This window comes from Microtus oregoni, unplaced genomic scaffold (genome assembly GCF_018167655.1).
Source record: "Microtus oregoni isolate MIOR12 unplaced genomic scaffold, Mior012 000005F_ref0000423, whole genome shotgun sequence".
In the NCBI taxonomy this organism is placed as follows: domain Eukaryota; kingdom Metazoa; phylum Chordata; class Mammalia; order Rodentia; family Cricetidae; genus Microtus; species Microtus oregoni.
The window spans coordinates 41881843-41898596 of NW_024543064.1; the positions used below are offsets into that span (position 1 = coordinate 41881843).

The 16754-nt window shown below is 50.2% G+C and overlaps 1 protein-coding gene across 2 annotated transcripts in view; it reads right to left on the bottom strand.

Annotated features, from left to right (window-relative positions):
• Positions 1-15265, bottom strand: part of Cdcp2 (CUB domain containing protein 2) — a 29762-nt gene extending 14497 nt beyond the window's left edge. The window contains exons 1-2 of one of the 2 annotated variants that reach the window (XM_041653013.1): positions 15148-15254; positions 2279-2412 (exon numbers count right to left, since the gene is read on the bottom strand). In XM_041653013.1, coding sequence (XP_041508947.1) covers positions 2279-2357 — 79 coding nt within the window. In that variant the 5' untranslated portion in view covers positions 2358-2412; positions 15148-15254. Of the gene's footprint in view, positions 1-2278; positions 2413-15147 lie in introns of both variants that reach the window. The other variant, XM_041653012.1, reaches the window with a different exon arrangement.
• Between the last annotated feature and the right edge of the window lie 1489 nt (positions 15266-16754).

Genomic DNA, 16754 nt, shown 5'->3' on the forward strand with positions numbered 1-16754 from the left:
GTGTGTGCGTGTAGGGGCCTGTTGAGACAGAGGTGTCAGATCTCCCTGGAGCCCCCTGTTCCCATGGGTCCTGGGAACAGAACTAGATTCCCCTGGAAGAGAAGCCAGTGCTCTAAACGCTGAGCCTTCTTGCCAACCCCAGGAACATTCTTAATAAACCACAAGGCTCCATTTGGCCAGGCCAAGGATGGAGAACTTCTGTGAGATAAACAACCCCCGTAGTCCAACAATAAACGGCGAGGGGGTATAGTGCTGTATTAGGAATCAAATATCAGCCAAGCAGAATGTGCGGCTCTTTCTCAGGCTTTTTGTGTTATTGACCTCATTTTGCAGATGAGAAAACTGAGCCTGGAATGGGAAGTTACCATAACTGACATCTATTGGTCAGCACCCTCTCTTCTAACTCATGGGACCCAGTGCCGCCTGTCTCAGACACTGCTGTGGCTCTGTGGTAGTTCTGACCTGTGGGGAGGGTAAGTGTTCTAGGCTAGGATCCAGCACTTCTCAGAACGTCTGGGGGTGGGGGTGAAGTGTGTCTCTTCCTCCTTGGCCCTAGGTTGGGAATGGGAGCCCTGAGGGTCCATGTTCATGCTATGGAAACGTCCACAGAAGGCAAGAGCCATGTGAAAAAAAAAAATGGCCCTGGGCCAAGAAGCCCTGGCTGCTAGCAGGCTCAGCTCCATCTCTGTTACCCTGTTATAGTGCCCAAGATACTTTCTTGCTAAGTATATACAGCTTGGGTCCTGTCACTTGCGGCCAAAAGAATCCTCAAGTACACACTTGAACAAAGTCCCCGAGAGAAGGACACACCGCACAACTCTGCTCTGCTCTGCTCCGCACTGCACTGCGGGCCTGTGCTGATTTGAACTGAGCCTCCCACCTAGGGAAGCTCACAAAGGGGATGGGGCTGAGGAGAGTCAGGCAAGCCAGGTGAAGCCACACTGTGTGGTATGCTGTAGCTTGCATCGCAAAGGGCTAAGGGATCACAGTTTTAAGGAAGGGCTTAGACCTACAGGGGAGGTGATATATGCAGAGCGAGAAGGGAGATTATAGCTACTGGGGAAGACGGGGCAAGGGGGTTCTGTCACTCAGCCTCTGTGGACCTCAGCCATGCACCTGCCAAGTGGGATGCTACCCTCATTCTTACTGAGTGCCACAGGGCAAGGGAGACATAGGCATCGTAAGGGTCATGTAGGGGATAGGTCACACGATTTCTTCCTGTCTGGGCAGGCTGGTGCTGGGAGTGGTATCTGGTTCACAGCCTTATGGCAAGAAGATGGAGGGACAAGTTATAGGAGCTGCTTGCTGAGTCCCCTGCCCCCCCGCCAGTGAGTGTGCCCATTGCAGAATGGTGAAATTACTCCACAGTCTTCACACACAACACCACGAGGGGCAGAGTGACTCAACTCTACAAGAATCACAGCCTGGGGTGGGGGAGCTCTGGGAACCTGGGGAGGGAGCATCTGAGCCCAGTAGAGGATGAGGAGGGCTTCAAGGAGGAAGTGACCTGACCTAAACTTTAAGGGTGAACAGCAGAGAAAAGGGGACTGGCTAGATGGTGCAGTGGATAAAGGCTCTTGCCCAAGTCTGACCACCTGAACCACCCAGTACACACACGGTGGAGGGAGAGAAACAGCTCCCACGGCCTGTGCGCTGAGCTCCACACGTGTGATCCAGGGCACCCGTGTGCACTCGCCCTCCACACACACAACACATGTAATTGAAAAAAGATTTCAAAGAGAAACAGGACTCTCCTAAGAGATTCCAGGAAGAACTTCTTCCCAGGCAGAGGGACAGCGGGGACTTAAGATCCCCAGGGCAAGGCATTCTCAGAAAGAGTGTGGTTCCCAGCAGGCACACAGACGCGTTGGAGCCAGCACACCAGGGACACTGAATGGCACAGTGAGGAATTTGGCACCATTGGCTGCCGTGGGAAGTGCATCCGGCTCCCTGAGCAGAGGAACCTTCCCACAGGAGCCTTCCACACTTCTGAGCCATTCTCTTCACAGCAACTGTACCTAAGCCTCTGAGCCTGCGAGTTCCAGCATGGGGGCGGGGATGGGGGAGCCAGCCTTCACTAGGCCTTTGTTCTGAAGATGAGATGCTCTTACGTGAAGCAAACAGCAGGCGCCCACTCAATGCTGTCCTCCCTCCACTACTCAGGAGCAAACACACACTCAACTTCCCCGCTTGTGCTTCCGGAGCCCCTGGTTCCTCTGCTCTCTCCTCCCCTTCTCTCGGTTGCCCATTACTGGATCGCCATCACCGGATCACCTACCTTCCATGGCTTGGGTCCCAGGACCTGAGTTCAGCAGTAGCACTGCCAGCAACAGGCAAGCCCCCAGCTCAGCTAGCATCTCCTCGCTGGGGGTCCCCCACCAAGGCTGAGTTCAGGGGTCAGGATCCAAGGGTCTGAGAGGGGAAAGAGAGGTGAGGCTGGAAGGGCCCCCAAGTAAATGGTGCTGTGAATAATTCATCGGGCCCTTGAATTAGTAAGCCGATCCCAGGGGCTTCCTTCACTCCTCACTAAGGTGACGGATCTGGTGTCACCAGGTTGACACATACTGAGAACTGCAATGGCCACTCTGTACAGGGAGGACCTGGGAGGAAATAGGGTAGTGGAGAAAGGGCCTAACTTCCAGGGCCTGAGGAGATGGGATCAATCCCAGCTCAGCCTCCAGATGGTCAGGTGGTGTTAAACAAGGCATTTCACTCCTGTGAGGCTTGGCCTTCTGATCCAACCAGCGCAGTTATTTGGCTCTGCCTCTGGGGCTGCTGGGAATAAAGAAATGAGATCACATGTGCTAACGTGTGCAGTAAGCACTCAGAATATGCTGACACACATGACAGGTGCATGCTCCTGTCTTTCTCCATCCTCTGCTCTGGAGGGAGCCAAAAGGAGTCCAATGTTTGAGGGACAGATGGGACAAGTTTCCTTCCAATGTGAAAATTCAGCTCAGAGGGAGGGAGCAGGAGCTTGTGGACAGCTGAGGAGAGGAGTCTTTTTTAAGGAAGACTGCATTGGGAGTAGCGGAACTGGAGCTTTAGATTTCTGCTGTGAGTCTTCCAATGCAATAGACATGGTTACAGTCTGTAGTGTAACCTGAACAGCACATGCGCCTTCGCTGATCATCAGCCTCATCTGCTCATCGCTGTGTCCAGGCCCCATGCTAGGAGCTGGGACTGCGGAGGTGTCCCCAGGAGTTCTGTGTCCAGCAGAAAATGGGGTCTTTCTCTTTAATTAGCCCACTACATGTTCTTTTCTAAGTTTCTGTTTTTCTCTTTCTTGTGTGCTTCTCTCTCTCTCTCTCTTTCACGCACACACACACGCACATACATACACAGAAGCACACATGTGCGCACACACACACATACACAGATGCACACATGTGCACACACACATGCACACACATACACAGAGGCACACACACACATACACACACAAACACACATAAACAAACACAGAGGCACGCATGTACGGAGGCCTGAGGTCAACCTTGAGTGCTCTCTCCAGGAACCATCCACCCTGATTTTTGAAACTGCGTCTCTTACTGAATCGAGAATTCACCAGTGAGCCCCAGGGATCCAGCTGCCTCTGCCTCACCTGTGATGAAATAAAACATGCTTGATACCATAACTAGTTTTTAAATTTGGGTGCTAGGGATCGAACTCAGGTCCGTGTGTGTGTGTGTGTGTGTGTGTGTGTGTGTGTGTGTGTAAAGCACTTTCCCACAGTCCCTCCACCACGTATTTGTAATGCCTGTGTTGTGCAGAGCCTGCACTAGGCCTGGGGCACTGGGATGAAATGGGCCATGGGCCTGGGCTCTGGTTTCTGGCGTACTGAAGTCAGTCCTGGCTGTCCCACTGCCTGACTGAGGGGTCTGTGGAAGTGAGCCTTGCCTCTGAGGCCCAGCTTCCTCCCCAGCAAGAGGTAGCTGCCGCCTGTTATTCTTCACCAGGATTAACTGAGCCCACGGATGGGTCTTACCAGCCTGGCTCAAACACCATAACAAGTGTGCTTTTTATCTACCCAAGAGGAACCCGGCCGCCCATCTGCCAAAGCACGTGTCGCCTCTGGCCCGTCCTTTTGTCAGGCCGTCTCCAGGGAGCCCCTGGCTGCTGACAGAGGAGGCCACCTGGAAGGTGTTCAGCAAAGGGCATCAGGGATGGTTCCACCAGAGCCCGGCTTATCCACGGAACTGGACGGAAAAGACAGTTCTGGGCAGGTTGAGAGGTGTATAAATGAAGGGAACTGGGCAGTAGTAGGGCACGCCTTCAATCCCAGCACTCAGGAGACAGAGGCAGGGGGACCTCTGAGTTCTACAGAGGAGTTCCAACGCAGCCAGGACTACAAAGAGAAGCTCTGTCCCAATAATAACAATAAATAATAATAACAGAATGCTTATGGATGAGGGGTGGGGCGTGGCGCTGGGGTGCTCAGGTGGCTCACATGCATGTCTTTCAAGCAGTACGCCGTACAGCAGGCTCCACAGTCAACAAGCTGATGCCCCACACAAGTATCAGGGTCTTGGGGCGAGTCCTCCCACAAAAAGACCCTAGAATGAACAGTCTGTTTGGGATGCAATCCCAGGAGTGCAGAGAGGGACTGGGCAGGATGGGGAAGATGGTAACCCAAGCAGTACCAGTGAGCAGAAGGGCTCCATTCAGGCTGGTGGTGTAGACAGTGTCCTCAAGTCCCTGACCCTGAGCTGACGCACAGTTTAACTGCCAGCTCTGCTTCACGCGGCTTCAAAGGCAGTATCTGCCTGACTTTTCTAACCTGCATCTTGCTCCACAGCCTGGGTCAGGAGGAGCAGGGGTCCAGGCAGAATGCTGTGTTCATGGCACGGGAGAATGCCAGCGGTGGGGATGCTGCTGGGACATCTCCTGAGCATGCGTAGAAAGACCATGACTTTTGTGACTGGGTGACTCCAGACTCCTCGCCCCACCTCTGAGACTTTTGTCCTGCTCTCTGGCACCATTGTCTGTCTTCCTGGTACTCTCATATAGCTTCCCAATGATACCACATCCCTGGTAACCTCCATAGTTCCCCCAACTCAGCAGCTTCCGTTCTGAACATGAACTATCCCCACCCCTAACTTGATGTCCTGTGGTATTTCCCACATCAGGTCAAGGCACACCTACCCTACCTAGGCCACAACATGGACACTGCCTCAGCTTCCCTGCCTCACACCCACACACACTTGTCATAGTGCAGCTTCACAAGCCGAGTGTGTGTATTTCACCTTCTGGCTATCCGTATACATTGCATGTCCATCATGTCCATCATGTCTCTGTGCAAACGTTATGGTGGATGTGCATGGTTACCCCAGGGACCGTGTGCTTTTCCAAGGGCTAGGGTCCACATGGTTTTCTACATGCACTCATCTTTTTCCATGGCACACAGCATCTGCTGGTGTGAAGGTTTGTGTCTCTCCAGATGTGCACACCTGCAGCTGGTACACATCTCTATGAGAACAGGTGTTCACACAGCTCATTGCCAAGGCTGTATGTATCTCCGTGTGTGTATTGGGGGGGGTGCACATCTGGACTGAGGTTACACTCTAAGTCAGTTTTATCTTCATGTCTGTACCTGCCACTGATCACTGAGTATAGGGATGGTGCCCAGGAGAAAACAAAGGTGCTGTCTGGCATCTGCCTCCCTATTCCACAGAGGCCTGGACTAAGGGAGGGGCTGTGGCAGAGAGCAAAAAGAGACAGGCCTGTCAACTCTGGGGACTCTGTTGGGATCCCAGGAGTCACTCACTCCCTTACCAGGGACTCCAGGGATCTCAGGGCATTTCCCATGAGCACAGTAGCCAGGAGGTGGGAACAGGAAGGGGCAGCACCCCCATCTCAAACTTCTGTTGTAGCCTGACAGGAAGTCTTGGTGTCTACACAGTGTGTGTTGTGGGCCTAGATGATAGAGGATGGGGATACAGGAGAGAGAGGTGAAGGGTCCAAGACAAGGGTGAAAAGGGGGATGGGCAGGTGGGCTCTGTGGAGCAGAGGCTGGTGGAGACCGGGGTGGAGACGATGGTGGAAGGTGGTCCAAGGAGTTCTCATGGGTCCTCTTGGGACCACATCTCCAACCCCAGGCCCAGGAAACTATAGCTAATGAATCCCCCTCTTTCGAGACAAGGTTTCTCTGTAGCTTTAGAGCCCATCCTGGAACTCACAGAGATCCACCTGCCTCTGCCTCCTCAGTGCTGGGATTAAAGGCGTGCGCCCAGTGAGTCTCGGTTTTATTTCAGTCACTCTAACCTGTTCCTTCCCCACAGGCTGAGGTGTGAAGGCCACACACTACAAGTGGCACCACCAAAGTCCAGGCAGGACAGGGACAAGGTTTTTAAGAACCCTCGGACAAAAGTGTAAATTGTGTGACTCACTCGTGGACTGGAGGGAAGAAAGTATGGAGGCTGGAATCACTGTCATTATGGACCTCACCCCAGGGTGGTGGCCACACACTGTCTCTGTCTCAGCCCTGTAAGAACATTATCCCGTGCCATAGATGAGATAATTGAGTCCCGGCATCCCAGAGGCTGGTTTCCACCCAGAGCTGGGGCTTGCCGTCATGTGACAGGACAAGAGCTGGGGGAGAGAAAGAGCTCAAACCCCTCCAGCACTGGGGTCCTGCATTATTCATGGTTTGCTGGGAAGGCAGGGGTGGAGCTTGCTTAGTGCTGCCTCTGACACACCGTGGACCCTTGAGCAAGTCCTCCCGCACCAAGCCTCAATTTCCACGTGGGTGAAGTGGATTCCTAAGCATACTCCTGCACCCTGGGCTACTGTGGGGACTAAATGCATGCTCCCGTGGGAAGCAACTCTGCAGAGTGTGAAGAGCCATGCATCAGCAGGCATCTGTGTGGCTGTGGCATCTAATAACAACCAGAGTCACCTTGGCAGAGCAGGGTGTTACATCGACACCTCATGGATTGCTTCATTTACTCTGGTCCTCTCTCTCAAAGGAGCCCACCACCACCTCCAAAGGCACGAATGCTCAGGCCCACACCACTTGAGTGACAGATGGATGACCCGAGGCAGGGGTGGGGAGGAACCACCAGGTGGGGTTAAAGGGAAGCTTGGCAGAGGGTCTTGCTGGCATATCTGCAGGGCCAGGAGGCCGGGATGAGGACAGAAAAGCCTCCAGCCAGTCCAGCTTTTCTCCTCCTCCTCCCTTGAGAGCCTATTTATTAATCCTGCTTCTTTGGCCAAGCTGGGGCCTCTAGCAAGCCAAGGTAGATTAGAGGAAGCTCAGTTACATAAAGGAAGGCAGCCTGGAATTGGGACCTCTGGGGAGTTTTCTGCCCTCCTTTTGGCCTCTGGACCCTTCTGGTCCCTCCATGCTCCTCGGCACACTCTCTCACCTCCAGAAGTCAGTGCAGTATGAAACCTTCCGCTACCAGCCTTGAAGTGACTTCTAAGCCTGGGCTTCCAGGCTTTACAGTTATAACCCATGCCTCGCCTTGCCTTGGTAGACAGTAGCCAGTGATAGCCAGGTCTCATGGCCTTGAACAAATTCCTCTGCCTCCTTCTGTGTTGGTTTCCTCACCTATAAAATTAGAAGAATGAGCTAGGGTTTGCAAAGGGTTTACAAGAAGGCCTCACACCTTGGGGTAGTTCTATTTAAACACACGTACACACGCACACACGCATGCACGCACCAAAAAATTATAGGACAGGTGTGGTGACACACACCCTTAATCCCAGCACTCACCAGGCAGAGGCAGGTGGATTTCTGTGAGTTCGAGGCCAGCCTGATCTACAGAATGAGTTCCAGGACAGGCTCTAAAGCTACAGAGAAACCCTGTCTCAAAAAACCAAAAAAAAAAAAAAAAAAACCAAAACAAAAAACCAAACCAAACCAAAACCAAAACCAAAAACAAGACAACAACAAAAAACCCCAAACCAAGGAGTGACAACATCTGCCTATAATCCTAGTTACTAGAGACTGAGGCAGGAGGATTCCAAGTTCAAGGTCAGTTTGAGCACCTTTTTTTTTTTTTTTAAAGTACTCGGGGGGGGGGGGGGGGGAAGATATGTAGTACGAATTCTAATTGGCCCTAATAAATAAAAACCCAGAGTCAGACATTAGGGGTGAAAACAGACAGCAGAGAAGCAGTACAGCCTTTCACTAGAGAGACCTTTATCTCTACTGAATCCTCAGACTGAAGGGGCGATCCTGTCTCTACTAATCCTCAGACTGTGTCCTCAGACTGACTGCTTCAGACTGCTGCCTCAGACTGCACTGAGTTCCTGACTCCTCCTGCCTTATATTCCTCTCTCCACCCAGCCATAATGCTCCTATCTCCACCTCCTTAGTGCTGGGATTAAAGGTGTGGGATCCCAAGTGCTGGGACCACCTTTGTGTGAGCTCTGTTTCTCCTTTAGACAGATTCAATCTTGTATGGCCCAGGGTGGTCTTGAACTCTCTGCCCCTGTCTCCTGAGTCCTGTAATTAAAGGTGTGTGCCGTCACTCCCTGGCCTCTGGTGGCTTAACTCTGCACTCTGACCTTCAGGCAAGCTTTATTTGTTAAATCATTAACAAAATATCACTACGGCCTAGTAGTGTATGACATCCCGCGTTCAGTTTTTTCACAACAGGAGAGTTACCCGTTCCAAGTCACTGCTTGATGACTGGAGTTCAGGGACAATTACTTGTTTTATCAAATTCATTTCTTCCACAAGCATTTGTTGAGCATCTACTGTGTGCTAGACCCAATGTTTCATACTGTATGTACATTACCCCACTGAGTCCTTCAGGTCTGTGAGGAGGTGTTAGCATCCCCAATACCAAGTACCCTTGGAGCAATGTTGCCCTAGCTGACAGTCCTAGCCAGTTATTGTCTGTTCCCCCACCAGCACATAGACACCAAGACAGTGAAAACGCCATACTGTTTACTGCTACATTTCAAGTATGTAGTACAGACTGAGTGTCCTGCAGCTGCTGGGAGATGGGCTTGAAACAGCTCCTTTTCAATGTTCAGAGAAGCAAGGGGCTTGCCCTGGACCACACAGCTACTCCATGGTAGAGCTGGCTTAAGTCTACCAGATGACCAGCTCAAAAGTCTACATTCTAAGCCTGGCGTGGTGGCACACACTTGTAATCCCTTCACCTGGGAGGCTGAGGCAGGAAGACCCTAGATTGGACCACATTGCAAGACCTCATACCAGGAAAGAAAAAAAGGGACAGGGACACACCTTTCCCCTTATTTAGTTTGTGTGTGGGTGTGGTGCATGTCTGTAACACTGGAGCTAGGCTAGTCACCATGGAGCCAAACTGATCCTCCTGCCTCCACTCTATACCAAGTGCTGAGGATCCAAGGGTGCTGGGCATCCAAACTCATGCCTGCACATCAAGCTTTTACCCATAGAGCCATCTTTCCAATCCTAAGCCTTTGTTTTCATCATTGTTGTCTAAGTACTCTGGAATTGTAGTTTGTAGGCTGGCTTTCTTTGCTTTATGTTTAAAAACCACCTATGAGTAAGTACATGTGATAATTGTCTTTCTGTGTCTGGGTTACCTCACTCAAAATAATGTTTTCTAGCTCCATCCATTTTCCTGCAAATTTCAAGCTGTCGTTATTTTTTTCTGCTGTGTAGTACTCCATTATGTAAATGTACCACATTTTTCTTATCCATTCTTCCATCGAGGGGCATTTAAGTTGTCTCCAGGTTCTGGCTATGACAAGCAATGCTGCTATGAACATAGTTGAGCACATGTCCTTGTGACACGATTGAGCATCCTTTGGATATATACCCAAAAGTGGTATTACTGGATCTTGAGGAAGATTGTTTCCTAATTTTCTGAGAAATGGCCACACTGACATCCAAAGGGGTTGTACCAGTTTGCATTCCCACCAGCAATGCAGAAGTGTTTCCTTTTCCCCACAACCTCTCCAGCATAAGTTGTCATCAGTGTTTTTTATTTTGGCCATTCTTACAGGTGTAAGATGGAATCTCAGAGTTGTTTTGATTTGCAATTCTCTTATTTCCTTAAGTGTCTTTCAGCCATTTTAGATTCCTCTGTTGAGAGTTCTCTGTTTAGGTCTGTACTCCATTTTTTTTTTTGGATTATGTGATCTTTTGGTGTCCAATTTCTTGAGTTCTTTGCATATTTTGGAGATCAGACCTCTATCTGATGTGGGGTTAGTGAAGATATTTTCCCATTCTGTAGGCTGTCGTTTTGTCTTGTTGACCGTGTCCTTTGCTTTACAGAAGATTTTCAATTTCAGGAGGTCCCATTTATTAATTGTTTCTTTCAGTGTCTGTGCTGCCGGGGTTCTATTTAGGAAGTGGTTCCCTGTGCCAATGCGTTCAAGTGTACTTCCTACTTTCTCTTCTATAAGTATGGCTGGCTTTGTTGAGGTCTTTGATCCACTTGGACTTGAGTTTTGTGCATGGTGATAGATATGGGTCTATTTTCATTCTTCTACATGTTGAGATCCAGTTATGCCAGCACCACTTGTTAAATATAGTTTCTTTTTTTCCATTTGATATTTTTTGCTTCTTTATCAAAGATCAGGTGTTCGAAGATGTGTGGATTGATATCGAGGTCTTCTTTTAGGTTCCATTGGTCCTCCTGTCTGTTCTTATGCCAATACCAGGCTGTTTTCAGTACTGTAGCTTCAAGTTTTAATTTTAAGCCTTATTAATTTTTATTTTATGTGCATTGGTGTTTTGCCTGAATGTATTTGTGTGAAGGTGCCAGATCTGCTCGATACCCTGGTATTAGAGTTATAGATAATAGAGCTGTCATGTGGGTGCTGGGACTAGAACTCAGGTCCTCTGGTAAAGCCAGTACTCTCAACCACTGAGCCTCTCTCTGGCCCCAGGTTCAGTTTTAGTTGTTTGCCGTAGACAATCTACCCCCTCTCCCAGGTTCAAGTTTTAATTGTTTGCCATAGACAACCCGCCCCTCCCTCCTCTTTCAGGTGCCCCTGTGGTTACCCAGACCAGAGGTGAAGTTCCACTGTACCCAGGTGGGGGTGGGGGAGTTGGTACAGGTTCACCTGCCCTCCGAGCTGACTGGTGTGGCCTATTGTCCTTCTCAACGCGCCCACCTGGCCACCACTCTGAGTGCTGAGGTCCAGGATCTGGTCAAGACTGTCACCCCACCCTAATATAAACGAGTGTGTTATCAGCAAGGGGCAAGATGATGTGGTGGCCTACAGCCAAGGTCTGTGGGACCTGTATGCAGACAGCTCTGCCACGTCCCTGTATGCGAACCCTACACTCTTCTGTGTGGCACTGTGCATGCCATCTGTTTGCAGTGAGCCCTGCAGGGTGGGGGCCTGAGACCCACATGGAGCTCTACAGTAAGGTGTGACAAAGAAACTTGGTTCCCAGTCTGCCAATCAGCTTCACCTATAAAGACAGTGTTCACCTGGACAAAGCCAGCAGCTTTCACAGTTCATGCCAACTGAGGGAGTAAGACGCAGGGTCTGAAGGCCACACATGCTACAGCCCCTGGCCAGAACCATGTCGCTATGAGCAGCACCCAGCAAGACATGCAGATTGGAAGCTCTGAGTGGCAACTATGTCTTTGGTTAATAAAAACACAGGAGGTAAGGAAACATGACTTAATACTTGCAATTTAGGGACCAAATCCTCCAAAGCATAGGAAAAAGAATTAAAGGGGTGGGTTGTTTTTGGTTTTTTTATTTTTTGAGACAGAGTTTGGCCAGGTTGCTCAGTCTGGTCTTGAGTTCCTGGACTCAAGTGATCCTCCCACCTCAGCATCTGAGTAGCCGAGACTGTAGGAGAGCACCATCATACAGGAAGCACAGAGGATTACTGAAGGTGATATTTGGAAAGAAATGGTGTCCCCAGAGGTCAGCCATGAGCTGAGCACTGCTGGGAATGGCCAGCAGGGAGATGATGGGGAGTGGACAGGCTTGTCATGATCTGGATATGTCGAATAGTACCCCATGTGTGGTGCTGTTCTGGAGGACATTAGACACTTCAGCAGTACCTCACTGGAGGAAATAGGTCATTGGGGGTACAGGAGTGTCAGGGTATCTCTGGGGGCTATGCCTTGTCCTGATCCCTTAATCTCTCACGCTGGCTGCTCTGATGCTGTGCCTAGCCATAGACCCCAGGCAGTGGAGTCAGCTGATGGACAGAAACTCTGAGCTCCTTCTTCTGTTTCACTCAGATCTTTGTCTCAGTGGTTAAAAACAACAATGACAACAACAAAAAACAAACAAAGACCTCCTAATACAGGCCCAGGCACCCATGTCAGGCCATGCAAGCTGTTTCCCTTGTCCTCACTAGACTAAGAGATAACCTGAAGAATGGTTACATTCCCATTCTATAGATGAACAAACTGAGCTTCAAAAGAGCTGAGTTACTTGTTGTGGGTCCCAGGAAGAGACTTGAACCTAGGTCTGATTTATTTTAAGAAGTGGATAAAAAGAAGGAGAAAAAGAGCGTACCACCAGTGTTTGGCAAGTCATTTTGGATTTGAGCTGATGAGGAAAAGAGCAAGAAAAGGGGAGCGAAGAACCTGCCACATCTGAGGGCCAGGGACACCCCAATGCCAGCACTGTTGGGTCCCACACCTAAGAGGTCTGGGGCAGAGGAGCTCACAGAGACTTCAGTGAATTTCTGAAGGGCTATGAAGGGCCAATCCTGCCGTGAGGAGGGAGAGACAGGGGGCATCTGAAGCACCTATTTTTTAAAGTGTATGGACTGCTATGTTGGAGCATTTTGTTTTCCTCTGTTTTTGAGACAGCGTCTCAGGTACCCCAGGCTATCTTCAAACACATTATGTAACCAAGGATAGCCTTGATCTGATCCTCCTGTCTCCCCTCCCAAGTGCAGGGGTTACAGGTGTGCACCTGCCTGGGTACAGCAGATCCTGCCTTGCAATCTTTAATTGTAGAACTATTTTTTAAACACGAGGCGTTTAATGCAGCGACCAGGGAACCCAACACCCAGATTTTCCAGAATCTCTTTCAAGTATTTTCTGTAACACAATACAAGATCAGGTATGGCCAGCAGTCCCTCCCTGGTCCTCGCCTGTCTGTCTATCACCAGCACTCACCTCTGGGTTTGCACTGGGCTATCTCTCAACAGTAAACATTATTTTGGAGTTTTACAATTCCAAAGTACAAGTACTGTCCCAGTCCCATTTTTTTCTCTGTGTGTGTGTGTGTGTGTGTGTGTTTATTGGAGTGTGTGTATATGTTCGCCAGAAGACAACTTTTGGGAGTCAATCCTTTCTTCACCATGTGGGTTCCAGGGTTCAAACTCAGGTTGTCAGACTTGGCAGCAAACACCAGTAGCTGCTGAGCCATCTTGCTGGCCCTATACCTGTCCTTTTACTATGTGCAATTTATTCCATTGTGACGTTTAAAAACATGGAATCCGTGTTGGTACATGGAGACCTGGTCCTGTCGTTTTTGACTACAGTCTGGTGTTCTCCTGGAATCCTTTACTGGGGCTTGGCTGTGCTAGAGTGTGTCCTTAGTTTAGCAACCATGAGGCTCTAGGACCAGTCCCCAGCATTAAAACAAAACAAACAAAAGGGAACTGCTTATTTTTCAATCCTCTTTTCCATGAATAGATTTTAGTCTTGACTGTCACACACCATATAGGAACAGAAGTCTATGTATATGTACCTCCAGGTATACTCATGTATCATATAACTTTTAAAACAATTACACGTGTTGGAACTTACATGATCTTGGTGGCTGGTGGCTTAACTCGCTTCTCTAACCTGGGTAATTTAATGGCATGATCCCCTGTTGAAGAAGAGTCCTGCCACGTGTACAGTACTGTACAATTCTGCTTATGTCTCGGTAATGTACCTCCAGGAGGTGCTGAGCACCCTCTGTAATGGTAATACAGTAGCTGGGCTAGGTCAGGCAGGCTTTTGCTGTGCTCCCTGATTGATGAGGTCAGTGGCAGAGGAGTCTGGGGTGCTGCTCTGTCTCTCTCACAGAGTAGTGAGCTCTTTGTTGGCCTCCTGAGGCCTTTAGGTCACGTTCAGCTCGTGAGTGCCACTGTACTATCACACAGTAGCAGTACCCAGGGCACTCCATCCCCACAGCCTACAGAGAGAGGGAGGGACTACCCGGCTGACAGAACCCGCACACCAAATGAGATGACTTCATGAATTCCAATTGGTCCTCTCTAATGCTCACCTGTACCTTGCCAGGCACAACAAACACTAGCTGTGGGCTCTCAAGTACCCAGGTGACAGAGAACTTTTGGCATCTTGGCATTGTGGGCACGTCTGTGCCCTCACTAATGTTCCATGATAATTAACCCCACTAGTAGAAAGCCAGGTGGTGGTAGCACACACCTTTAATCTTGCATTCAGAAGGTAGAGGCAGGAAGATTTCTGAGTTTGAAGCCAGCCTAGTCTATAGAGTGAATTCCAGGACAGTCAGGGCAAAGAAGGAATGCATATGTAGTTGGATGTTTCCTTGCCCGACTCCATGTTCCCAGATACTCAGTAGCCACTTCCCAAATTACCATACAGAGACTTATTTTAATTATAAATGCTCAGTTAATAGCTCCGGCTTATTACTAACTAGCCCTTACATTTTAAAATTAACCCATATTCCTCATTTACACTCTGCCATGTGGCGGTACATTTATTAGCAGGGCACATTTATCTCCTCTCCCTCTGCATCTGCTGGTGACTCCAAACCCCGCCCTTCTCTTTCCCATCATCCTTAGTTTGGTTACCCTGTCTATACTTCCCACCTAGCTACTAGCCAATCAGCATTTTATTAAGCCAATTTGAGTGATAAATCTTTACAGTATAAACCATGTCTTGAAACAAACAAACAAACAAACATTGCACTAGTAGTCAGGTTGCCCAAACTTCTGCAGAGTGGCGTGAAGGAAAGAGATCCACCCTAGGGTGGGGGTGTCAGTTGCCTCTGGGTGGCCTGATCTAAAGTCCAGGCATTAAATATCTAAAACAGAAACAGACAGAGGCAGGTGGGGACTGCCCTTGATTCCTTGCCTTAAGTGGAGCCTTCCCCAACCCTCCCAGAGATGAGCAAGAGCACTGCTTCTGAAGTTTCTATTCTCAGGGCAGGGGAGTGTCCTTGCCCTTCCTGCAGGCCAGGCTCAAGCCCTGCTCACCACTCTCTTAGCACCGAGGAGCCCATTTCTACAATACTCACCCCTTTTGGAGCTTCGAGTTCCAACGTGTGCCTTGGTTGGGGCTCTCCAGTGGGAAGGTTGTGCCTGGCACCTTTGCTTATTTCCCAGGATGGTCGGCTCTTTGTCCCCCAGGAGCATCCATGATGACAAGCAGCAGGATTCAGCAAGGCATGGCCATGAAGCTCTAGGAGCCCTGAGAGAGGACGTGTGTCTTGTCCCAAGCCATAGGCAAGGCAAGAACAGAGCATGAACTGTGCTTGGGAGCCCTGGTCCTGGGCTAGGGCCTTTCACTCATCACACCTGCTGGGCCTGAGACCTGGTGAAAACGGTCCCAAGCAGGTTGAGGACCCAGGCCAAACAAAATGAAGCGTCTTGACTTATGTTCATGGAACTTTAATGTGCCCGTGACACCCGGTTCTGAGAAGTCGCACCTAACACCCTGCAAACCACGACAGAAGTCCCATGTCCTTGATGCTCGGCGTGAAAACTTCCTGCCAAGCAGCTGCTCACCATGTCTGTACAGTGAACATGGCTCAGAACAGGGATTTATTGGTTTTGGTTTTCTGGGTGGGAGAGCAAAGACAAAAACTCCTCTAGGCCTCACCACACCAACCTGCTGTGACTGAAGGGGACCTGGGATCCCTCTACACCCTTTCCTGCTGCCTTCCAGGCAAGGTTCCCCAGTGTCCCATGGAGGCCAGTTTGAAAAGCAGGGGGTGTACAACCATGAGCAGGGGGGGAGACCTGTAGGGCTGTCCCTGCCATTCAGCTTGGGTGAGCCACTCTTGGGGCCTTGGTTTCCCTGTTTGTATAGTGAATCTGCTGGACAGGGTTTTCTGGCATCAGAGCGTCTGCTCAGCTGGGAAGACTGCAACTCTGCTGTTAAAAATGCCTAATCCTGAAGGCTCCTAGCTCTCAGCTTCTAACATTCCACTGCCGAGCTTTAGATCTGGGACTGCCTGTATCTAGCCTGTGCTGGCGCAGCATACTGGGGCCCAGGCTGTGGAAAGCAGAATTCATTAAGTCGACGTGATACCCAGGGGCAGCAAGTTCCCTGGAGAGGGCATGCCCCGTGCAGGATGGAGGAGGTGGGGGTGGGGGCTGTGTGGACCTGGATCAGCAGCCACTCAGTGGGCAGAGCTGGGAGAGGGACCCAGGTCTCCTGACTCCTGCTCTATCTTTAGATCTCCATAGCAACTGTCGCCAGGGCACCGAGCTGAAGGCACGGGCTATGTGGCTGCCTGCAGGAGGGAGGGGCATTTGCCTCTATTACTCTTCTTTTGTGGGGAAAGGATTCTGGGCTGGCTTCCTGAGCCAGGAAAGAGAAACTGAGCATGAAGCTGATCATGGCAGGGAAGACTTGGCGCTGACACAGAACTGATCCAGGGAAGCGCCTTGTTCTGAGAACACAGTCAGGTCATCGAGCAAGGCCTTCAGCAAGTCAGGTTCAACCCATGGAAGGTAGAGAAGCTAAGGTCCTCCAGAGAGCGCCAAGCTTTTCCCGAAGTCATTCTCTTACCACCGACTCTGGACCCTCTGGAAGGATCAGAGAGGCTCCTCTCCCCTTATCCCATCCAGTGCCCACCATCCTGAGCTTGGCAGGACTCCATGTTTGGATTCCTTGGAG